This window comes from Zootoca vivipara, chromosome 5, assembly GCF_965207765.1.
Source record: "Zootoca vivipara chromosome 5, rZooViv2.hap1.1, whole genome shotgun sequence".
Taxonomy (NCBI): domain Eukaryota; kingdom Metazoa; phylum Chordata; class Lepidosauria; order Squamata; family Lacertidae; genus Zootoca; species Zootoca vivipara.
This window is the reverse complement of record NC_142588.1, coordinates 25,437,113-25,462,237: the sequence shown is the minus strand read 5'-3', so window position 1 is coordinate 25,462,237 and position 25,125 is coordinate 25,437,113. Positions and strand designations below refer to the sequence as shown.

General features: G+C 42.3%; 1 protein-coding gene and 1 long non-coding RNA gene across 2 annotated transcripts in view; one reads left to right on the top strand and one right to left on the bottom strand.

Annotated features, from left to right (window-relative positions):
• Positions 1 to 25,125, bottom strand: part of LOC148685611 (uncharacterized) — a 170,900-nt gene that overhangs the window by 4,503 nt on the left and 141,272 nt on the right. The window contains exon 4 of the long non-coding RNA XR_015949979.1: positions 9,311 to 9,491. This is a non-coding gene — a long non-coding RNA (uncharacterized LOC148685611). The remainder of the gene's footprint in view (positions 1 to 9,310; positions 9,492 to 25,125) is intronic.
• Positions 1 to 25,125, top strand: part of CTNNA3 (catenin alpha 3) — a 544,761-nt gene that overhangs the window by 507,123 nt on the left and 12,513 nt on the right. The window contains exon 16 of the mRNA XM_035137674.3: positions 19,684 to 19,789. Coding sequence (XP_034993565.3) covers positions 19,684 to 19,789 — 106 coding nt within the window. The remainder of the gene's footprint in view (positions 1 to 19,683; positions 19,790 to 25,125) is intronic.

Sequence of the window (25,125 nt, the reverse complement as noted above, 5' to 3'; positions counted from 1 at the left end):
AAAAAAAAAAACTAAGATCGTGGCCACTGGTCCCATCACCTCCTGGCAAATAGAAGGGGAAGAAATGGAGGCAGTGAGAGATTTTACTTTCTTGGGTTCCATGATCACTGCAGATGGTGACAGCAGTCACAAAATAAAAAGACGCCTCCTTCTTGGGAGAAAAGCAATGACAATCCTAGATAGCATCTTAAAAAGCAGAGACATTACCTTGCCAACAAAGGTCCATATAGTTAAAGCTATGGTTTTCCCAGTAGTGATGCATGGAAGTGAGAGCTGGACTGTAAAGAAGGCTGACTGCCGAAGAATTGATGCTTTTGAATTATGGTGCTGGAGGAGACTCTTGAGAGTCCCATGGACTGCAAGAAGATCAAACCTATCCATTCTGAAGGAAATCAGCCCTGAGTGCTCACTGGAAGGACAGATCGTGAAGCTGAGGCTCCAGTACTTTGGCCACCTCATGAGAATAGAAGACTTCCTGGGAAAGACCCTGATGTTGGGAAAGATGGAGGGCACAAGGAGAAGGGGACGACAGAGGACGAGATGGTTGGACAGTGTTTTCGAAGCTACGAACATGAGTCTGACCAAACTGCTGGAGGCAGTGGAAGACAGGAGCACCCGGTGTGCTTGTGACGGATATAGGACTCCTTTGAGTTGTTTATGACTCAATTAGGAGCCACTAATTTACCGCCCGGCATGCTTTCTCTAGCGTCTCTGCTTCGTAGACCCGGGCTGGCAGTAAAACACACAGCAGAGCCTTCTTCTTCTCTCACACAGCGAAAGCTTGTATAGCCGTTGGATAAAAAGCCTCTTAAGAACACACAGAGTCCAAGGTGTTCTAATAACTACTGGAGTTTATTTTAAAGAGAAAATAACAAAAAACCTGGTGAGATCGCAGACATCTTGCGACCGTCTCCCAGGCAAAAACGAAACCAACTGATACACACAGAAACACTTCTGGCACATTCTGTAATATGATCTTCCTCAGTGGTCAGGTGCTACACAGTACACAGTTAACCCCTTCGGTTACTTGTTACTCCTCACAGTGCTATGGTCCATGGGGTCACGAAGAGTCGGACACGACTAAACAACAACAACAACAACCAGTATTTTTGCCTCTTTGGGAAATATATCAGTTCTACCTTATGATTTTAAACAGAGCTGAGGAGAAAGGAAAGTGGGGAGGAAATTTAATCTAAAAATGCTCTCTATAGCAGGAATGGGGAACCTGTGGCCTTCCAGAAGTTGCTGGTGTTGATGTGAGCTGGAAGACTACAGATTTGCCCTTGCTATTGTACATCATGGGGGAGATTATCCAGATAATGGACTGTTACCTTGATGAGCATTGCTGTTGTTTTATAAGGCTGCTGGGGGATACAATAGGTGGATAGTTTCCCTCACTTGAGAGATGCTGGATGAGTTATTTTGATAGTGTTAGTGCAGAACAGTGTTCCAACGACAGAAACCCATTCCTTCTTAATTTAGTGGCTCTAAAGTCTCTTTTTATTTGATTGAAGTCTTCTGCCTAGGTGGCCCTAGAGCAGCTGTCCATTACAACATTGTTCCTATAAAACAAAATGGGGAATGTGTGACCTTTCCACAAGGCAGTTGTTTGGTTGATTGTTTCTCACAGGGACAGAAAATGTTTTGTGTCTATATTGAATGGTCCAGACATCATCTATGTTATTGCTGGCTATTTAAACTGGTCACTTACAACATCTGTGTTCTAATCCTAGTGGGAATAAACATTTTCATGTGTAAACAGAAGTGGAAATAATGAGTGGAGAGGAACTGTTGAGCAATTTCTCCCCCTCCTCCAATTATCCCTAATACAAAAACTGTGTTCTCTACATTGCTCCAGATCCCTGTGTCTGCCAGACTTAATGTGTATTAGTTTAATAGTAGTAGTAGTACTACCTGACTTAAGAAATATTTGTTGTTGTTGTTTAGTCGTTTAGTCATGTCCGACTCTTCGTGACCCCATGGACCATAGCACACCAGGCGCTCCTGTCTTGCACTGCCTCCCGCAGTTTGGTCAAACTCATGTTCGTAGCTTCGAGAACACTGTCCAACCATCTCGTCCTCTGCCGTCCCCTTCTCCTAGTGCCCTCAATCTTTCCCAACATCAGGGTCTTTTCCAGGGAGTCTTCTCTTCTCATGAGGTGGCCAAAGTATTGGAGCCTCAGCTTTATGATTTGTCCTTCCAGTAAGCACTCAGGGCTGATTTCCTTCAGAATGGATAGGTTTGATCTTCTTGCAGTCCATGAGAAATATACCTTCTCTATATCTTATCCTTTGAACTACTGACCTGCAACAAAATATTGCAGTGTGGAGTGCTGCTGTGTAGGATTCCAGCCTCAGTTCCATTCCACTTTTTCCTTCCATTTTCCATCCTACCCCCACACCAGTCAGTCAGCATGCCATAGTCACTGAGCATGCTTGGGCCCCAAGGGGCTGGCTTAGTTGGGGCAGGGTGTGGGGTGTTTTTTTTACCAGATTGTGGGTGGCTGGGTGTGTGTGTGTGTGTATACACACACACACACACACACACACACACACACACACACACACACTTCTGTCCTTCTTGGAATCCCCTCATGCACCAGTGGATAACTTTTGGCCCTCCAGACGTTTGCTGAACTACAACTCCCATTGGCTAATGGGAGTTGCACATTTTTGCACAATGTTTAGCAGCAGTTAAAACACTTTAAATAGATGCAGTGATTTATAGTTGGAAGTTGACCATATATAGTATAATCTGTTGGACAAAGTCTTCCTCCACCTCATGACTTGTTAGATTTCTTTTCTCAGTTAAAATAATTTAGATCTAAATTCTAACAGTTATTTTATTAAATTTATAAAAAAATGACTTAAAATTAAAAAGCACGCATGAATTGAGGGAGACAATTGAAATACGATAACATTGGTGTGTATATTCACTCTCTTGAGTGATTTTACTTTCCTGGGCTCCTTGATCACTGCAGATGGTGACAGCAGTCACGAAATTAAAAGACGCCTGCTTCTTGGGAGAAAAGCAATGACAAACCTAGACAGCATCTTAAATAGCAGAGACATCACCTTGCCTACAAAGGTCCGTATAGTTAAAGCTATGGTTTCCCCAGTAGTGATGTATGGAAGTGAGAGCTGGACCATAAAGAAGGCTGATCACCGAAGAATTGATGCTTTTGAATTATGGTGCTGGAGGAGACTCTTGAGAGTCCCATGGACTGCAAGAAGATCAAACCTATCCATTCTTAAGGAAATCAGCCCTGAGTGCTCACTGGAAGCACAGATCATGAAGCTGAGGCTCCAATACTTTGGCCACCTCATGAGAAGAGAGGAATCCTTGGAAAAGACCCTGATGTTGGGAAAGATTGAGGGCACTAGGTGAAGGGGACGACAGAGGACAGGATGGTTGGACAGTGTTCTTGAAGCTACGAACATGAGTTTGACCAAACTGCGGGAGGCAGTGCAAGACAGGAGTGCCTGGCGTGCTATGGTCCATGGGGTCACGAAGAGTCGGACACGACTAAATGACTAAACAACAACGTGTCTGCCTTTCCCTTAAAAGGTCTGGATGATTGAAAATATATTTGAATTCCCAAAGAGGAGCATCAAATGCTTTTTGCAGTGCACTGGCTCCACTGTGTCATATTGCAGCAGGACTCCTAGTGCCAGTGCATGGGGTCAGAGTTGTCTGACGGCATCAGAGTAAGAGGTAGAAATAATCAGCACTCTGTCCCACACAGAGATGTCAAGATGACCTTCCTTCCAGTGTTCTTATGGGCACAGCAAGGGTGAACTTACTACATTTTCAATGGGGTTCGCCATAAAGTCCCAGAACGTAACCGAGGAGTAAAGCTAAAGAGAATGAGGATTTTGAATTAAAACTTAAGGAGCCACAAAGAGTGGTTTCCACAGCTGGAGAGATAAGCAGTTGGCTAATTTTAAAAAGCAACCAACCGCTTTGGCTATGGGAACTGCCGCATGATACAAGGCACAGGCTGTCCGCAGAAATCACTTCTTTGGATCTGTGCCCTGATAATTTATTAAGGACAGGGAGGCCATCTGTATGTAGTTCCACTAAATGAATTCTGGCATATTTTGTTTCAGATACAGTACATTTATTTTAAATTGATTTTTTTTTACATACCAAATAGCATCATCTATTATTTATATTCTAAACCAAACCTGCCTGCACAACTTGTTGTCATGCACCAAGCTAAACACAACTCACCAGATTGTCGCCTGCCAGAGAATCAGTAGGCCGTTGCTGTTTGCCCAACAAGGCAGAGATTGGGGGCAGGGGTAGAATTTATCAAGCACCTGGAATCCCATAATAATGCCTAAACTTGATGAGTCACAAGTAGTAAAGTTAACTTTTTAAAAAACCCATCTTTTGGAAGCACCTTATGCCTGCACTATGCACTATGATATTGCTGTATGTTCATAGGGTTCAGCGTGTGTGTGTGTGTGCACATGGGTGTGCCTCAGCTGTGCGCACAAGTATTTGTTGCATGCACGAATTCAACAGAGAATGTGTACTGGTAATGGTGCACATTGACACAAAGACATGGAGAGTGTGCCTAAACTAACAGCACAGCAAGGGGGATTTTGTGCATTTTCTCTGTCTAGGGATTTGCATATTGCCTGGGAAAAGTCTAAAATTGATGTGGAGGCTATGCATATTACCCAGGCAACATACAAAACATTTCAGATAAATTTGCATTAGTTGGGGTTTATCCATCTTGGCTGAGCACTGAGTAAATTGTCTTAGGATACTTGAGGTTTGTACACATTCTTCATATGAATGTGCACAATTGTCACACTAACCCCTACGTGGTGCTATCTAAAGTTTCTGGGGCTGCTTATGATGATAATTTCATTTACACCCTATCTTTCTTCTAAGGAGTTCAAGGTAAAATACATGGTTCTCTGCCTCCTTATGACATAGATTAGGTGGGTGATCCAAGGTCACCCACACAATGAGCTTCATGGTCAAGTGAAGATTTGAAACTCGGTATCCCAGCTCCTAGCCTACAAGAATATTAATTACTGAGCATAGGAAACCCCTATAGCCGCTGGGATCTATGGACACAACCAGAACTAATGTATGGTACCCTTTATTTATATTATTAAATTTTGTCATATCAAATGATTAAATTAAAACAGTGCATTAACCTTCAAAAGAAGCACATTTTCCTGATAGGTCAGAAGTAGTCATGTGCAAAAGATAAATGTAAAATGTTTTGATAAGTGATTGTAATGTATAATGAAAGATATACATATTTGAAAGATGAGTTACTGAGGCATTAGCGACCTAGAAATGTGATTAGACATCCATATTAATAAACACCTGTCACTATTGCATAACAGATGTTCCAAGAACATATCAAATGCAAATTCACACGACTCCTTCACTGTGCGGTTAATTACATTACCTATCCTGCAATTTATTTGTTTTTATTTTGTTCCATTTCAGTTGCTAACTGTGGATTTATGAACGAGGGAAGTAATTTAGGAAGTTCTGGAACTTGTTCTTGCAGGGGGGCTTAAACAGAATTCTGACACTCATTCAAATTGTGCTTTTTTGTTTGGGCTGCAAAAATCTTCTGAGTTGCACAATCTTTTTCTGAATCTTCCTAGTCTTTGAGCTCAGTTCTAAGCTGAACTTGCTCTTTGAGAACAGGTTTATGCCTATATGCTGTAGGTGGTATCCACACCCTTGGAAATTAGTTTAGCTTATTTAGTCAACTTACCCCAAGTGAGTACTGTAAGCTGTTTAGTAAACAAGGAGAACTCAAGTTTGCTGTAAGTCTATATTGTTTTAACAACAAACCTACCAACTCAGAAACAAGTTCAATGGGGCTTACTCCCAGGTAAGTGGGAAAAAGACTTTAGACTTCAAAAAAATCTTTTAAGCGAGTTCCACTCAGGCTCAAGTCACATCACATGCAGTTAACACCTTACTGCCACCTTACTAGTTTGAACCAATGTACTGAACACCAGGGATTAAAAATATAAATTTAGGAGTGTGAAGGTGGTGTGAGCTTCCTGGGATGCTCAAGATTCACCTAAACCTTGTGGGTGGCACTTCTTAGAACCGGCTAGTCTTAGAAGACATCTGAAGGCAGCCCTGTTTAGGGAGGCTTTTAATGTTTAACAAATTAGCGTATTTTAATGTTTCTGTTGGAAGCCGCCCAGAGTGGCTGGGGAAACCCGGCCAGATGGGCGGGGTATAAATAATAATATATTATTATTATTATTATTATTATTATTATTATTATTATTATTATTATTATTATTATTAAGTAGGCAATTTCTGCAGTCCTTGTCCAACCCCACATTACCAGGAGAACATATGAAGTGGGCTCAAGAAAGCTTGAGAACTTAAGATTAGAGGAAAGGACTGAATAATAATAATAATAATATTTTTTGTTATTTATTCCCCACCCATCTGGCTGGGTTTCCCCAGCCACTCTGGGCAGCTTACAGCACATTAAAAATTGTGAAATTGCATCTGAAGGCAGCCCTGTATCGAATTTTTTTAATCAGACATTAAAAAATTTCGATACAGGGCTGCCTTCAGATGCAAGTTCATAATACAAGTATTTGGGGGACTGGAATACTATAACCAATTAAGATTCTCACTGCCATTGTGGCAGCTGCCTGAGAAAAAGCTGTGTGATGGGAGCTGTCCTGATCTCTTCTTATTATCAGTTGTGTCCTTGAACTAGGGTGGAGAGCTCATAATTGGAGAGCAAGAGCAGAGGTGTTGGTACACTCTCATGGCATCAGGGGTAAGGTGAGGGAGTCATTTGATTTGTTCTAGAGGAGAAGGAGTAGATGTGGAAGGCCATCCCCCCTGAGACTGAAAGGAACTGTTTGTTAGCCATCTTGAAAATCTAAGTGGTGGAAAGGTGGGTTAATCTGTTAAATAACTAAAATTCTTAATATATTTTACTTAGAAATGAAATCATCTGCCTTAGGAACAGCAAAATTTATTTTCTAAAGCTTTTCTTGCTCCCCTTTATCTCCCATATATTGATTGTTTGTCCTGGTTTAGACTGTCTTATCATTAGATATTGCTGTAGTTAAGTGGGAGGATGAAAATCTGGCCAATTTGGTACATAGGTAAAAAACAAAACAAACCCCCAACTTCAGGTGTTTTCAGCCATGCGGGGTTACCAGGACCAACTCTGACTTTTCCTTTCCTAAAAAACTCTAGTTTGATAATATGGCCTGGGAACCAATGGCCCTCTAGATGATGTGGAATCACAACATCACAAGGGCCACATGTTCCCCATCCCTGTTTCAAAGTATAAAACTGACGGTTCAGCAGGTGCTATTAGCACCAATGGCAAAATCAGAGTGCAATCTTGGAATTAGTGTTGTTCCAACGGTACATTATTGGCAGAAACAATGATGGGCACCAGAGGGTAGCTGCTGATTAAAGCGAAGCTGTAGCTTGCAAAACCTGCACACACACACCCTAAAGCAAAAGGAAAGAGGAAAACTAGCGTTCTTGTTGGCTGTATACATTGGTTGTATATGATGATAGTTGTTTCTTTTAATTAGATAGATAGATAAATAAATAGGTAGGTAGAGTGCGCAGTATTGAAACTAGCGTAAGTTATGATCCAGCCCAAAGCTGTGCACCATTAAGGCCCCCAGATTTCAATCCAAGTGATATAAAGAATAGAATTGAAATTATCTCATTGAAATATGTGGGACTTCAAAGTCCTGGGCTGACTTGTGCTCTTATCTATTAAAAAGAAGGTAGAAAATCACCTGTTGGAGATTATTTCAGTACAGTAGTAGATGACCTACTTGATCATAGGGTGTTCCTGCTCTATTTCTAGCAAAATTATGCTTCATAGGTGTAAGGGACAAAAGGTACAGAGACCCCCCCCCTTCCATCCTGAGGTTCCTCCTCCAGCACCAGCGTCAGCGGCAAGGGGGAAGAGTCCAGTGAGGGAGGAGGAAGAAGGGGACAGGGCTCCGGCAGGATGGCAGAGCCTCTGCTGCACGGTAGACAGGAAGAGAGAGAGAGAGGGAGAAGAGGGGGAGAAGGAAAACATGGAAAGGAGAGCTTGCCTCCCTCCGGTTCCGGAATTACGCCAGAGGAAACGGGGGAGGAGATTTGGAATGCCCCGTCTCTTATGCTGGAAGAAAATGCGGGAACCTCCATTCCAGGGTTCTGTGTGAGACTGATAACATGTATTCTGCACAGCTCTAGCACTGTAAATAGCCTGCACATAATAAAAGCATGAAAAGGCAACGGTGTGGAGAATCGTTACTCTAGAGTAGTCACAACGCTCCCTCTGTGACAATAGGTATCTGTCTTTACTGACATTATTTCGTTGCTGATGTTATTTTGGCATTATTTGCAAAACACATCAACATACCATGTCAGGGTTTGCTTGTGCCTCTGTGACACTAGAAGCTGATTCACATAATCTTATTTTTCTGTGGCTGACTAGAGACCACAGAAAAGAATTTTGTAATTCTTGCTGAACAGATTGGGCTTGTCATTCCTTTAGCCAGCTTATTATTAGAGCTGAGTTTGACAGCTGAGAGAGAGCATTTACTTGCATGCAAAGGATTAAATCTAATTCTAAATAAATAAACGTAACAGCATATATCCAAGTCTCTTGCAAATTGCACAAGCAGTTTTGATACTGGGCTTTACATTGGAAAGCCACAAAATGATCTTAAAAGCCAAAAAGATTAAGTTCAGAACTCAGCAACCCACTTACAATATTCACACACCCCTGCAGTATCACAATCGAAGATAAGAAACACTGTATTTTTCAGTAGAGCTGGTACTCTCTCCCCCCCCCCAGCTTTATTTGGCAATTAATGAGTGTTGGATAAAGCTTTTAAGAAGCACTCTTGCTCCCATACCCAGCCAGATGGGTGGGGTATAAATAATAAATTATTATTATTATTCCAGAAAATGTGGTGCTAAGAGGCTGCAAAGAGCTAGAAGGCTTAACTTTAAGGGCAGGAGAAATGTTGCAAGGCCAGGAAGCTATGAAGAGCTTCACAACTAAAATGAGCAACCACAACACTTTAGTTAAAGCCACACCAAACATTTAAAGCTCTGAAACGTGAGAAAGCAGGGTTCAAATGCCCACTAAGCCATGCAGGTCACTGAGGGGATTTGGGCCAGTCACTGCCTCAGGGTAACCTACCTCACAGGGTTGTTGTGAGGAAGTAAAATGGGAGGGGAAAGATCACATGTGCTGCATTGAGCTCCTTGGAGGGATGGTGGAATATAATAATAAATAACAATATAAATTATACTTGCATTTGTGAGGCTGGGATAGTAAAGTATGGTTCATGAAGAGCAGTCTTTTCTCTCTCTCCTTCAGATGGATGGGGCAAGGGGCATGATAGCCAGTTTCTCTCCCATTCAGGTGGGCAACATCAGCATGAGGTCACTATGGTCAGTTCCTCCCCTTCAAGAGCAAATGTGACCAGCCAAATGCCTGTGGGAAGAAGTCAGAACTGAGTGCAACTGCCTCTGATAGTGGAGGTAGAGCATAGATATTGATAGCCTTATCCTTCACGAGTACAAATAATAATAATAATAATAATAATAATAATAATAATAATAATAATAATAATACAACTTTTATTTATATCCCACCCTCCCCAGCTGAAGTCGGGCTCAGGGCAGCTAACATCAGGTGTATAACATTGGTATAAAATCAAACAATAATTAAATTACCTCCTAAAAACAGGTCAAAATCAAATTGAAGTCTAATTAGATGGCTTTCCGCAGGGTTAGGGTTGGGAACAGGGTAAGAGAGCAAGAGATAGTAGTAAGGAAGATGGTTAGTGAGGGAGGCAGCACACACTGAGGAGCAGGATGTAGAAAGAGAAGTCATGTCGGAAAGAGCACCACTCCCCCTTTTAGCAGTGTGCCACTTACTCCAACTCATAGGGAATCTAGGGGAACAGAAGAAGGCTAATCCCAGCAGCTTAGAAAGGGGAAAGGATTTGGAAGAATATGGGGTAGAACAGGGGTCAGCAAACTTTTTCAGCAGGGGGCCAGTCCACTGTCCCTCAGACCTTGTGGGGGGCCGGACTATATTTTGAAAAATAATATGAACGAATTCCTATGCCCCATAAATAACCCAGAGATACATTTTAATTAAAAGGGCACATTCCACTCATGTGAAAACATGCTCATTCCCGGACTGTCCGCGGGCCAGATTTAGAAGGCGATTGGGCCGCATCCGGCCCCCGGGCCTTAGTTTGGGAACCCCTGGGGTAGAATTATCCACAAACAGACTGAGACAGGGAGATTACTAGAAGCTGCAGAGCAAAAGTAAATGTGATCAAAATAAGCATAACCAGGTAAAAGTGAGGGAGGAGTAAAATAAAGAGACAAGATCTAGAAAATTAGGGTTATGATTTGGGAAGCAAACCCTGGAGGAAACAACCTAGAAATAGCAGACATGAGCTCAGAGCAACAGCCCCGTTTAGTACAGAAATTGTTTCCCCACCGCACCGAGTTCTCCTGACTGTGTATTGGCCAAGTTGTGGCATCCTCCAACAAAGCCCTGTGGCCTGGCTTCTCTCTGCGAGTCACACTGTTGCGTGATGGATTTGCAATGTCACTTGGCCAGCATGGGGCCAATCAATGCACTTCTTCTTCTACCCAGCCCCCTATGCTATGTAGCTTTGAATCTCAGCCTCAGGCAGATAGCTATGATACAATATTAAAACTTAATTTTGTTTGCTTTCTGTTTTGCTTTAGTTAACACAATATCTCAAATGAAGTTGAGCAAAGTGGAGCAGAGCGCGCTCTCTGGCATTTTTGCATGCCTAATGAAACAAACTGCCCTTGCCTACAGGCTTCTGAGGCAGCTAAGTTTAGCTCAGTATTTTCAGACAAGGAGGAGCTTCCCTCACAGCAACAGTTCTGTTCCTCCTCACAGGAACGATTAATGTTAATTTTTGAATTCTATACAGTTAGCTGTGGGAAGTGAAGTGCAGTCAGCTATCCTGAGGCTTAAAAAAATCCCAACAGGTTAAATAAAAGGTGGGGTGGCACCTTTTTCATAAAGGCTCCTCCATCTGCACTATAAGTTTACAGCACTTTAAACAGCCATGTCTTCCTCCAAAGAATCCTGGGAACTATAGTTTGTAAAGGGTGCTGAGAGTTGTTAGAAACACCAATTCCCCTCATTTCCTCGTCCCAGGAAAATTTCCAGCATTATGATGATGTGTTGTTTAAATTGATGTTCAATTCACCAAATTGAATGTTTAACTGAATAACATTATACACATACATGCATATATTTATGCTGTAGTCTGTGGATTGCTTTTGGTTTCCAGAAGTCATCTGCAATATATTTGTGCACCATATTATTATTTTTCATTGTGACACTTGCTATCTTAACTCTGAAAAATATATTCACTACACATTCACAGATGAGCAGGGATGCTACCAAATTCCATCAGAAAAAGGAATGAGATTGGAGATTCTCACAGTTCACGTTTGTCCATGATGAGGGATGGAAATTACAGAAGCCAATATAAGCAGTCTTCGCTATCGTGATTCTTTAGTGTGCAAACATTACATAAATAATTATTTTCTACATTGTGCTCTCTGTTGAAATGTATTGAATTCATTTATGTAATTAATCACATAAGTTTCAGCCGTAGCTGATAGTGAGATGGATTGATGTTTTTAATGGAAGCTGAAAAGTAGCAGAATAGATGATTCCACGGCAAAATGGAAATCTGGCCCTCCTTGCATCCCTCCAGGAGGGTCCCTATTATCACCTGTGAAATACTGTGTGGGGAATCCTGTGGCAAGTTAGCTGGTCAGTTACATCTCTATTGTCCAATGTTACAAACTGTCTCAGTCATAAATACAGTTTAATAGTGTTGACCAAAAAAATTTAAAAGCAAAAGGGCACACTAATAACATTTTCTTGCAATTGCTGAAGTCATTTGAGTAACAAGATTAGAAGCAACATGATGATAAAAAAGGCAGGTCAGCTGTTTATAGACCATCAGTTATAAACATGCTGATTGCTCAATTACATTTAGGTGTATAATTTATTTAATCCAGATAACTTCACTTCATTCTTTCAGAATAAATGCTGTGTTTCACAAATGCTACTTCTCTCTAGAAGGGCTTCTTCCTACCTGACAGAGATTGCCCGTTCCACAGTAGGAGTTTGTAAAAGTTTTGCAGGCCACTCTCTTTCATTCTCATTCATGTTAAAGAATGAGGAGAAAAACATTCATTTGTTCCTAATCACTTTTTATTATTATCGATGCAGAGATACTTGTTTTTGCAGTTTTCAAAAGGCACATTAGGCACTCCAGGGAATCAGATTAATATAAACTGATCTTCCATTTCACTTTGCTGCCTTGTGCTTGAGATGAAGAACTAATTTCCCTCCTATGTCTGATCTTAAAATAATTTTAGTATAGTTCAAATTGTAATCGCTGTTGGTGTGCATTACTAAACTCACTTATTTGGAAATAAATTCAATTGAAATCAGTAGGATTTGCTTTAAGGTAAATGTGTTTAAGTGTGAGCTGCAAACAGAGTGTACCTTCAGCATGTTGACATAGAAAAATGAACATATGAATTTAACAGAGGAACATATGAATATTCTCATAACACAACAGCCATTTTTATATGTATTCTTATGTAGCTTGATATAACCTGTGAACAACGGGCTCCCTCTTCCTTAGTTTTTGCCCCTGTGGTCCCTGATATTGGTGATCCACTGCACAAAAAAAGGGGCAACATTTGGAGAAGGGTAAAAAAAACAACCAAGGGTGGGGATGCGAAAAGCACTTCTCCTATGAAGGCCCCATGGGGAATAATAGGCTCCCCTCACTCGGTTTTTGCCCCTGCAGCACCTTATTTCCCCACTTTTCCATTCCTTTTAATCCATGCCTCAGAGTTTTGGGGTTTACAAAAGCTCACTTCCCCTTTGAAATTTGGTACATCTTTCCAGATCAACAGAAGTATCAGAAAACATTTGTATACCTGTTCCTCAAAATGGAAGATTCAAATGGGGGAGAGATCAAGCTATTCACACACTAACTAGGAAGCATAAATCAGAGGCATGTGCCTATTACACTAGAAAAGATAATTTTATGTTTAACTGTTGTCATGAGTTTTAGTTAACCCAGCACAGAACAGACATAACTTCATACGAGATGGAAGGATGTGGAAGTTCTGTTGCCCTTGAATCATCTTTTGGGCAATTTCCAGTAGGCGCCAATAAAGATGTGAAGGCCCGAGTTAAAAATGCAAAAATGGGAGGAGTCAGCCGCCTCATTTTTATTGTCCCCTCCCAACAAAAGTTTTCATCTCTCTAGGCTCCTGAAGTGACTGGATCCATCTATTCTTGAAAATTGCAAGTGCCGTACATTTATATAATGAACAAGTTCTTTACAGGATTCAGCTCAAAACCCCACCCTTTTCAGGTACAACTGCCGGGTCCAGTCCCAACCCTTCACTGTCCATATCAATTGCTGAGTAAAAAGCATTGTTCCATCTTGCCACATACATTTAGTCCATCCAGTAAAACTGACATTTAACCAAAATGGAGGTCTGAAATGCCCATCAAATACTTCTTGTGTGTCTGCTTCTAAGCTTGCCAGATTCTGCTCCAAGGCTCATTTAGTGGCCAGGGTATAGGAGTCTGCTATCTTAGTCATGAAAATAAATGCTCACGACGCATTTGTCTTTTCAATGACAAAATACAAGCACTATCTCAAAACAGAAAAGTCGGGAATAGCTGACAGAGTTATTTACAGAGGAAGAAGAAGTGCAGGTATGTTTAGTTATTTATTTTGCAAGCCTTGTTGAATCCTGAGGGAGTCACAGTGAGATCTAACAAAGATAAGAGACATTGAGCTTGAAACCAACATGAAATATCTCAATGGCTGTATCTGAAAGAAAGAAGCACTGATAGTAGATGATCCCGATAGGAAAAATTGCTTCAAATGACAGAACATATTCAACTAGCAAAGTGTTATATTTAAAGGGTTTAATGTCAGTGAGAGTTACATCCCTCTGCAAAGGTTATTTCTAATCCTTTCCAACTCCTGTAGTTACATAGTCTAGAGTGAACAGATCTCTATCTAGACATACTGGTAAGTAGCTGCAATTGCCAACTGCACATCTGGTCATGATTTGAATGGTTGGGATCAAATGGGTGTCTCCCCACAGAAAGAAGGCCATTCTTAAGTGGAACAGGGAGGGAGGGACAATTTTTTTCTCCCCCCTGCCCCTAAAGGTCTCCCAATCCTCCAGATCAGATATGGGGGCTGCAGGAGGGAGAAGGGATAACCAAAAATTGCTTCCTTGCCCGGTCCATTGATGGATAGCTACCCTTCCATTAGCAGATTAACACCCATTTAATTTCACCCCTAGGGCTTACTTGTTACTTAACTTCTGCCAGATTTTGCCCACTGTGTTCACAGAATTTTCACAAACTTGAATGCTACTGACTTTAAACTAATAAAATAAAATTCACACCTTTTCTGAACAGAACGTGCCTTTATTACTCCCACACTTTCCAGTGTCTCTTTGGCATTTATTGTATCCACAAGTAAGAGAAAAACAGAGGATGGACCATATTTTATTTTGGAGTGAAGCAGAAATATCACCCCTCAATAGCCTATATCCTTCCTCCCTTTCCCATCTGTTCATGTGCACCTACCACAGTCTCTCCCCTTGTCTTTCCCACTCCCCAAATTAATTGCATTTGTGAAATGGTTGAGTCACAAAGGTCTGTTTCTAGGTAGAAACTTTGTATGTAATCTTAATGCTTCAGAGCAATTGGTAACAGCAGAATGATACTGCTTAAATATAGCCTATTTGTGTTTAAAGTTCATCCTTAGAATGGCCACTTATGGATCATAAAAATTTTTTTCTTCATTAAAAAAGGCACAGAAATATGTAAAAATTACAAGTGCTGATATATATATATATACAGATGCAAAAATGGAAATAATTTAATTTAAATTGAAATACAGGAATCTCACCATAGTGAGGAAGAGATAACCTATGTGCCTACTCAGTCTGCTATCCAGGCATGCCACCTGCACACGGGCTACTTTAAGATCCTGCTGCTCTTCTTTCGTATGGTTCTTTAACTCTAAACTGAATTTGGACCAGACAACCCCTTGAACAGAGGAATGTCCTCTGTAAAGTAGGACACCTGCCCACCCTATTCCTGCTCATTGCCTTTGCCAAAAATAGCAAGGTGTAAGAAGCGAGAGAGAAAGCAGCAGTTTTGAAAGAAAGTGTGTTTCAAGGTCCATCAGCTATTTCAGTTTGTAAGAGTTTACCCCTAGTTTACAACTAGCCGGTGCTGGGGTGGGGTGGGGTGGGGTGGGGTGGGGTGTTGATCAACTGATGAAACCTTTTGCAGTTAGATATGTAGAATAATTATTGTTTGCTAAAAGTTTTCAAATTCCTTTCAGATTCTATTTCAGCATGCCTTACAACACATGCTGAAATAGAATACAATTTTTCTTCATTGACCCTGATTTAAATTGAATACAAATAACAGTTTGTTTTAAGCTTCCCTGTAGCATTTTATGCCAATATATATCTGTTAAAAGTTGCCCCATCTTTTTCTTTTCTTAAAAAAAAAATTCTGAAGTTGTATTCACAATATGACAATTTGAATGACCTTTAGAAAATCAAGCACCCAAGATAATGCAAATCTATGTGTAATACAAAACCAGAATATTCTGAGGGCAATATGTTACTTAGTAGGAAATGTACTGTTCCTTTTTATTCCTTCTTCTCTCTTAGTGGCATTCAAAAGCTATCACATTGTGACTAAGAATTAGGAAAATTTGTCTTGGATGAAAATCAAACGAAGGCCCAGTGCAGAGGAAGGATTTAGCTTTAGAAGGTCCTTGATCTTCTTCATTTGCTGATGAAAAATGAGCAAGCAGGAGCACTAGGTGAGGCTCTCAGCTTGTTCCTAAGCTGTCCTTGTAAAAATGACGTGGGTGAAGTGCCAGCCTCAGGTGGTGGAAGTGCAAGAGGTGGTGCTCCATCCACGCCACCACCAAGGAGGCATTCCAGTGTGCAGCGTTGCCACTCATCTTCCCTACCCCCAGGTAGAGCGCTCTGGCTCCCACTGAGTTCAGCAAGAGCCAGGATATTCATCTATGCTGTTTGCCACTCGGCTCTCTGCAATGCAGGCAACACTTGGAGGAGCACTCTCTGGCTCCTGCTGACTTTGGCAGGAGCTGGGGTGTGGTGGCGGCAGAAGTGAGCCATGCTAGAGCAAGGTCAAGAGGTGGCAATTCCCATTTAGCCTGAGTTGACAAAATGGGGCAGCCACCCCTGAATGACAGCCATGTTGGGGGCATCTAGGGCCATGATGCTGATAGGATCAGGGAAGTAGGTAGCAGAGGATGAGGACGAACCTTCACTCTCAGAAACTGTTGCTGCTGCTGTACTGGGAAGGAAAGAGCAACGTATATAGTGGACCCTCCGGATACGAACTTAATTTGTTCCAGGGGTGTGTGCACAACCCGTAAAGTCCACAACAAGAGTCACTGCTTCTGCACATGTGCACGGTGCGCTTCTGTGCATGCGGCGAAACCAGGAAGTGTTTGCCGCGTTTACAACCCAAAAGTTATGTTACCTTGAGGTACCACTGTAGTTCAAATATAACTACATTTAACATAATGCCACAGCGATGATCTAGGGGCAATAGGGACGGGTCAGGAGCTATTCTATTGGGTACCCTAGAAAATGAAATTATCAGGCTATACTTTCTAAACTTTATTCCTGGTGACGTCCAAGGAATCATTACAATACTTGCCTGCATGAAATGTAAGCTGCATTGTTTGCTTTTGAACAGAACATAATTAGAAAAGTATGATCTCTTTCCCCTCAATCAAAGAGTTGAATGGCTAAAACCAGATTCTACTGGATAATTTATAATTCACTGTAATTCTGTCTCCGGGAGCATTCATTTATTAGAATAATTGAAAGTGTAGCATTTGCAGAATGGTTCTTATTGTGTTTAAGATGTACTCGTTCTTCATTTCTAGGTTTGACCAATTTAAGTGTAGATGAGTGGCACTAATAGTCACATATTGAGGTAAATGTGGCATGACTGGGAAAATGTCACATAATCACTTATTGGTAATTTCTTGCACTCGGTTACCAAAACGTCCTATGCTCTTGAGATGCCATTTATTGATTCTCCACAACTTTACTGAGGATCAGACCAAACCATTTTGCCACCTGAGAAAAGTCAGGACCCACCACCACCACCGCACCAGCAGCTATCACTTACTGCAGATGCTGCAGTGAAGCTGCCCTGAATCTTATGAGACGTTGCCAAAGTGTGCGGCCTGGTAGCTGCCATCAACAGGAGGTTGAGTGGCAAGGGTTGCCTGCAGTAGCTGGCATGGGGGTGCCCTTGCTCTGGCAGCCTAGCTGGTGGGCTTGTTCCACTGTCCCTTTTAGCCTGCCATCTGAGATACGTAGCTCAGTAGGAATCATGATAAAAGGTAAAAAAGTTAAAGGACCCCTGGACGGTTAATTCCAGTCAAAGGCGACTATGAAGTTGCGGCGCTCATTTTGCTTTCAGGCCAAGAGAGCCGGCGTTTGTCCACAGACAGCTTTCCAGGTCATGTGGTCAGCATGACTAAACCGCTTCTGGCACAACGGAACACTGTGACGGAAACCAGAGCGCACAGAAACGGTGTTTACCGTCCCGTCGCAGCGGTACCTATTTATCTACTTGCACTGGCTTTCTTTCAAACTGCTAGGTTGGCAGGAGCTGGGACAGAGCAACGGGAGCTCACCCCATTGCGGGGATTCAAACTGCTGATCTTCTGATCAGCAAACCCAAAAGACTCTGGTTTAAACCACAGCACCATTCATGATAAGAGTGGCTCAGAGCGCACACATCTCCCGCAAAGCACTCTTTCCTCCAGATCAGATTCAGGTGAAGAAAAGGTGACAACGTGCCGGCCAGGAAGACAGGGCACCTCTTGTCACACTATTACTGCCCCAGAAAGCAGTCTTGATGACAGTTTTAATCCTCACGGGAAGGGGCTTTGATGGTACTGGTAGCATATATGCTAAGGTAGGAATTGTGCCGGTGTGACTTCTGGAAGCAGTTTACGATATTTTAAAGTAAAACAACCACCTTTTGATTGGAAAGGATTGGATGGCTATCAATTCAAGAAAACAATTAAACAGTTTGGATACAGCTGCAGTAAAGGATTTTTTTTTAATCCAGGAAGAAGGTTTGCCTTTAATTCTCAGACAACTGTTGTGTAATTAACTCCAGTACTGCAGTTAGGGATGTGAGGTGAGAATATTCTCCGAAGAATATTCTGGAGAATGAGAATATTCTCTCCTTGAAAATTCTCCGGAGAATATTCTCCACAAACTGTAAATTCTAATGTAAGAACCAGTTTTACAACCCACATTAAAAAAATCTAGTAAATAAGAAGTCAAGTTGTGATATTGCCAGTGTAAGTTATGAATAATTATTTTTTGATCTAGTTACATTACTGGGCATTGTGTCATTCACCATTGGCAGTTCTGAAATGTAATATGTAATGATAATATATTTAATGTTAATGGCTTCTTTTTTATATGTATGCATATAGTTTTGTTTATCAAGCTGTGTTTTAGTCACCAAAACAGTTATTAGGTGTTAGAACTATTAGAAGCACAAGATAACCTATTACTGAATTTACTGTATCAAACCTTAACATGCCAGTTGTATTCTTGTCCTATAACATGTACATGTTCTAATGGAAGAATAAAATATGATTAAACTACTGAGTTTCATTATACCAAACCTTAACATGGCAATTACTGGTGCTATCACCCTAGAATGGGCTAACATTAACTATAAAACATGTTTTACTTTTTAATTTGATACTTGCAAGTGACAAGTAGGCTTGTGCTTATATAATTTCACTGTTTCCTTTACTAAACAATAAGTTTCCCTATACAGTATGTCAACAGTGCTGACCAGTAAGAAAGTTTTATAGATTCCTCCCACTTTTTATTGATTTTTATTAGTGTTGCACTGAAAATACTGTAGCATGTATAGATGCTTATTAAAGAACATACTCATGTAGCGGACCATAGCTGCCAAGTTATCCCTTTTTTAAAGGGATTTTCCCTTATGCTGAATAGGCTTCCTCGCAAGAAAAGGGAAAACTTGGCAGCTATGTAGTGGACCTGAGGGGTTTTTTATATTCCTTTTACTTTAAAAGCTACATTTCATACATACACAACATAATTAGAATTCAAAGCTGATGGTAAATATACGGTTAGTAGCAGGCTTAGTGATTAACGTGAGTCATTCACATTGAATTTTCAATTTCAGGTTTGGTGAAAAAAATCAAAGAATGTGAATTCACTGCATTGCCCCATTGAATAAAAGTATCTGTACAGTTTTTGGTTGCCATCTGAACAAGTTTACTCATGAATAAACATGTATATCAATTAATTTTCAAAGCATTAAAATAAGTATTCTCCTATTTTAAATGAAAATTCTCCAATATTTTCATTAATCGAGAATATTCTCAAGAATATTGTCCAAAATATTATTCTCAAGAATTTAACATCACTAATTGCAATACAGTGCATACTTAATTCATTATATTTATTGCCTTTCTTTTTTTAAGGGGTAGAGGCCCACTGAAGAATACATCAGATGTTATTAATGCAGCAAAAATGATCTCAGAGTCAGGATCAAGAATGGATATGCTTGCAAGACTAATTTCTAATCAGGTATGTATAATAACTTGAACACAGTAGTTAACACAGTAGTTGATGAATACAACTGCTACCATGCTTCATACCTTTATATTATTTGTGGCTCCCTTCTTCAAAAGTCTAGTTTCTGTGTCAGAAAAACACCTAAGAATTATCACAGTTGGCAAACCGTTGCATAGTAAGCTATTAGACCAGGAGTACATAAGCCACATCAATATTTGTCAATGAACTGTCTTGGTCAAATGACTTTAAAACCCTGTCACTCCTTTCATAAAATTTTCCATTGTTTCATTGAGATGTTACCTATCACCCTACTTTTTCAATTAAATTAAATTATTATAAGCTGTACATTGTAATTTATGTGCAGTTAAATTAAAACAGAAGATATGACACATTAATTTATTTTCTCTTATATCAGGAATAAGAATTTGTTCACTTTTCAGATGCAGTCCAGCTAGTCTAAAAATAAAAGGCTACATATCAAGGATACTGGTTTAGTATAAACTAAACTTTACAATTGTGCTGCCACCAGTTCACTCAGTAGCAGTGCCTCGGTTTTCGAACGTAATCTATTCCGGAAGACAGTTCGAGTTCTGAAACGTTTGAAAACCAAAACTCAATAGCCAACAGCTAGGCTTCAGGGTCTTGCACTCAGCGGAAGCCGCTTTTCCTGTCTGACTTCCAAGGCATGTTCAAAAACCAAAGCATTTACTTCCGGCTTTACAGTGTTCAAGTTCTGAAACATTAGCCAACGGAGACATTTGAAAACAGAGGTACCATAGTAGAGTAGAGTAGAGTAGAGTAGAGCATAGCATAGTGGAAGCTCAGTTTACGAACACCTCGGTTTATGAATTTTCGGTTTACGAACGACTGTAACCTGGAAGTAAGTAACCCGAGGTGTCAGAGGCGTACGGAGGCCTCTGCAAAGGCCTGAAGACTGGGCCGCAGCTGCAGAGGCGCTCCCATGGCTCCGTGAAGGCCTGGCCTCCACGGAGGCACCGGAGTGAAGGCCCGGCCTCCGCGAAGGCACTGGAGTGTCCGCGACTGGGTTGCAGCCGCGGAAGCGCTCCCATGGCTCCGCGAATGCCCGGAGCGAAGGCCTGGCCTCCACGGAGCCATGGGAGCGCTCCAATGCCTCCACGGAGGCCCAGAGCGAAGGCCTGGCCTCCCGTGAGGCATCGGAGCATCCGCAACTGGGCTGCAGCCACGGAAGCGCTCCCATGGCTTCGCGGAGGCCCGGAGCAAAGGCCCGGCCTCCCAGAAGGCGTCGGAGCGTCCGCGACTGGGCTGCAGCCATGGAAGCGCTCCAATGTGGAAGAGGACCCTGAGTCCCCATCCAAACAATGACTATCATCAGCCCAGGTAAGAAAAAAAATTCACATTTTCATTTTGTACTGTTTTATTGATTTCATTTTATGGATCAATGGCCTCATTGGACAGTAAAATCCGTGTTAAATTTGTGTTAAATTTGTGTTTAGTATAGTATAGTATAGTATAGTATAGTATAGTATAGTATAGTATAGTATAGTATAGTATAGTATAGTATATATTTAATGCTATTTATATACCACCCTTCCTACCAAAAGAGCTTATGGAGGCAAAATACGAGCCACAGAACAATAAAAACTTCTTGAAAACTATTCCAATGCAGATGCAGACTGGGAAATATCTTAGTTTAAAAGGCTTGTTGAAATAGAAAGAGTAGGCTCCAAAATGATGACAGATAGCACCTGTCTAATATTGAGGGATTTTCAAATAGTAGGTACCACAACTGGGTATAAAGGGGTGAACCCATCTTTCAGGTATCCTGCTCCCAAGTTGTATAAGGCTTTATACACCAAAACCAGCACCCTGAACCTAGTCTGGTAGCTAATTAGGAAACAATACAATTCTGTCAACAGTGGCGTAATGTCTTGGCAGTACTTTGCTCAGACAAGAAGTCAAGCAGTTGCAGTTTGCACCTTCTGGACCAACATTAAGGGCAGCCCCACATGTCAGTAATCCAGCCTTTAGGTTACAAGCACATGGATGTCTGTGGTCAGGCTATCCCAATGGCTTTAATTTTCTGACCAGTCAAAAGCTGGTAGAAGGTACTCACAGCTACTGAGGTCACCTAGGCCTCTAGCAACAAAGATGATCAGGGGCACCTCCATACCATGTACCTGCTCTTTCAGGAGTACAACTCCCCCCAAAGCAGCCAATTAACCAAATATCCATACGTGGAATCCACGCACCCACAGTGCCTCCACTTTGCCAGGATTCAGAGTCTAGCCTGCCATCAAGTCCAGGCACTTGTCCAGGGGTTACAGGGCCTCTCCTAATTCAAATATTGTAGAGAAGTAAAGCTAGATGCCCCAGTGTACCTTGTGTGTTCAATGAACATGCACTTCCCCATTTATATCAAGCTCAGGACATGAATAAAGCCACCACCTCTGCTGATACTGAAAGTTAACCAGGCTAAGGGAGAACAGCTTAAAGCAGCCAACCAGGGGAAGGAAGTAGCTATCCTTCCTCTCTTCCACAAGCTTATTTTGATATATGCAAAGCAGCATTCCTATGCTTTACAGGCAAGCAGGGACATTACAAGCCTGGTAGATGAAGGGAACGCTGTGGATGTAGCCTATCTTGATTTCAGCAAGGCCTTTGACAAGGTGCCCCATGATATTCTTGTAAAGAAGCTGGTTAAATGCGGGCTAGACAATGCTACCATTCAGTGGATTTGTAACTGGCTTACTGACCGAACCCAAAGGGTGCTCATCAATGGCTCCTCCTCATCCTGGAGAGTAGTGACTAGTGGGGTGCCACAGGGTTCTGTCTTGGGCCCAGTCTTATTCAACATCTTTATCAATGACTTGGATGATGGGTTTGAGGGCATCCTGAGCAGGTTTGCAGAAGACACCAAATTGGGAGCGGTGGCTAACACCCCAGAGGACAGGATCACACTTCAAAATGACCTTAACAGATTAGACAACTGGGCCAAAGCAAACAAGATGTATTTTAACAAGGAGAAATGTAAGGTACTACACTTGGGCAGAAAAAATGAAAGGCACAAATACAGGATGGGTGACACCTGGCTTGAGAGCAGTACATGTGAAAAGGATCTAGGAGTCTTGGTAGACCACAAACTTGACATGAGTCAGCAGTGTGATGCAGCATCTAAAAAAGCCAATGCAATTCTGGGCTGCATCAATAGGAGTATAGCATCTAGATCAAGGGAAGTAATAGTACCACTGTATTCTGCTCTGGTCAGACCTCACCTGGAATACTGTGTCCAGTTCTGGGCACCACAGTTCAAGAAGGATACTGACAAACTGGAACATGTCCAGAGGAGGGCAACCAAAATGGTCAAAGGTCTGGAAACGATGCCTTATGAGGAACGGCTTAGGGAGCTGGGTATGTTTAGCCAGGAGAAGAGAAGGTTAAGGGGTGATATGATAGCCATGTTCAAATATATGAAAGGATGTCATATGGAGGAGGGAGAAAGATTGTTTTCTACTGCTCCAGAGAAGCGGACACGGAGCAATGGATTCAAACTACAAGAAAGAAGCTTCCACCTAAACATTAGGAAGAACTTCCTGACAGTAAGAGCTGTTCGGCAGTGGAATTTGCTGCCAAGAATTGAGGTGGAGTCTCCTTCTTTGGAGGTCTTTAAGTGGAGGCTTGACAGGCATATGTCAAGAATGCTTTGATGGTGTTTCCTGCTTGGCAGGGGGTTGGACTGGATGACCCTTGTGGTCTCTTCCAACTCTATGATTCTATGACAGGGGTCCCCAGACTTACCGGCGTTTGGGCCGGTTCCCACCGCGCCAATCGCGCGGCGGGCCGGAGGGCGGGGGAGCGCGCGCCTGTGCGGGCCGGCGGGCGTGGGAGTGCACGCCCGTGCGCATGCGCACGGGCGCTTACTGGCGCGGCGACGCGCTTCCAGGGTGGGGGGAGCGCCGAAAATCCGTTGTGCGCATGCGCGTGGGCCTCCCCCGACCCGGAAGTGCACCAGAAATGACTTCTTCCAGGTCGGGAGAGGCCCATACGCATGCGCACAAAGGATTTTCGGCGCTTTTTTCCCAACCCGGAAGATCGCTGCCGCGCTGTGCGCCGTAAGAGCGGGCGGCGGCGGGCGTCGTTGTGGGCCGGATTGGCAGGCTAATTGGGCCGCATCCGCCCCCCGGGCCGTAGTCTGGGGACCCCTGTTCTATGACATGCTTAGTATGGTCCATAGTTTTCTGATGTACTGTTTTCCAAGCATTTCTCCGTCCTCACCTTGTGCAAGTATCTGCCCAGCAAATGTGTGCCAATGGGTACTGCATGTGCAGTTTGCTCCCTGGTGCAACTATTACAGCTGGTGCATGTAGCCTTTGAGAAAACTGAAAGTAGCATAAATTGGCTATTCAGATGAGGGTTCAAGAAGCTAGACTTAGATCTCCCCTTGCCTCTTAATAGCTGATAGGAACTACTGCAATTATCTCACCTCGAAATGTGCACACAGCCCCAGCCATTGGGGCCTGGATTGTTTGATTGTTCTATAATAATAATAAGTTTGATTGTTCTATAATAATAATAATAATAATAATAATAATAATAATAATAATAAATTTTTATTTATACCCCGCCCTCCCCAATCAAAAACCGGGCTCAGGGCGGCTGACACCAACAGAATTACAATAAAACATAAAAACAATTAATTAAAATACAGATTAAAATACAGTATTAAAATTTAAAGTGCAGCCTCATTTCAAGTAGGCCATAAATCCAAGCCATGAGGGAGGAAAACACAGGGGTCAGGCTGAGTCTAACCCAAAGGCCAGGCGGAACAGCTCTGTCTTGCAGGCCCTGCGGAAAGATGACAAATCCCGCAGGGCCCTGGTCTCCTGGGAAAGAGCGTTCCACCAGGTTGGGGCCAGTACTGAAAAGGCCCTGGCTCTAGTAGAGGCCAATCTAGCCATCTTATGACTCGGGATCTCCAGAATATTATTATTTGTGGACCTTAAGGTCCTCCGGGGGGCATACCAGGAGAGGCGGTCCCGTAGGTACGAGGGTCCCAAGTCGCATAGGGCTTTAAAGGTCAAAACCAGCACCTTAAACCTGATCCTGTACTCCACCGGGAGCCAGTGCAGCTGGTAAAGCACTGGATGAATGTGATCCCGCGGCTGGGACCCTGTAAGGAGCCTCGCCGCGACATTCTGCACCCGCTGGAGTTTCTGGGTCAGCTTTAAGGGCAACCCTGCGTAGAGCGAGTTACAATAGTCAAGCCTGGAGGTGATCGTCGCATGGATCACTGTGGCCAGATCGGGGCGAGAGAGGTAAGGGACCAACTGCTTGATGCGGCGGAGATGGAAAAATGCCACCTTTGCTGT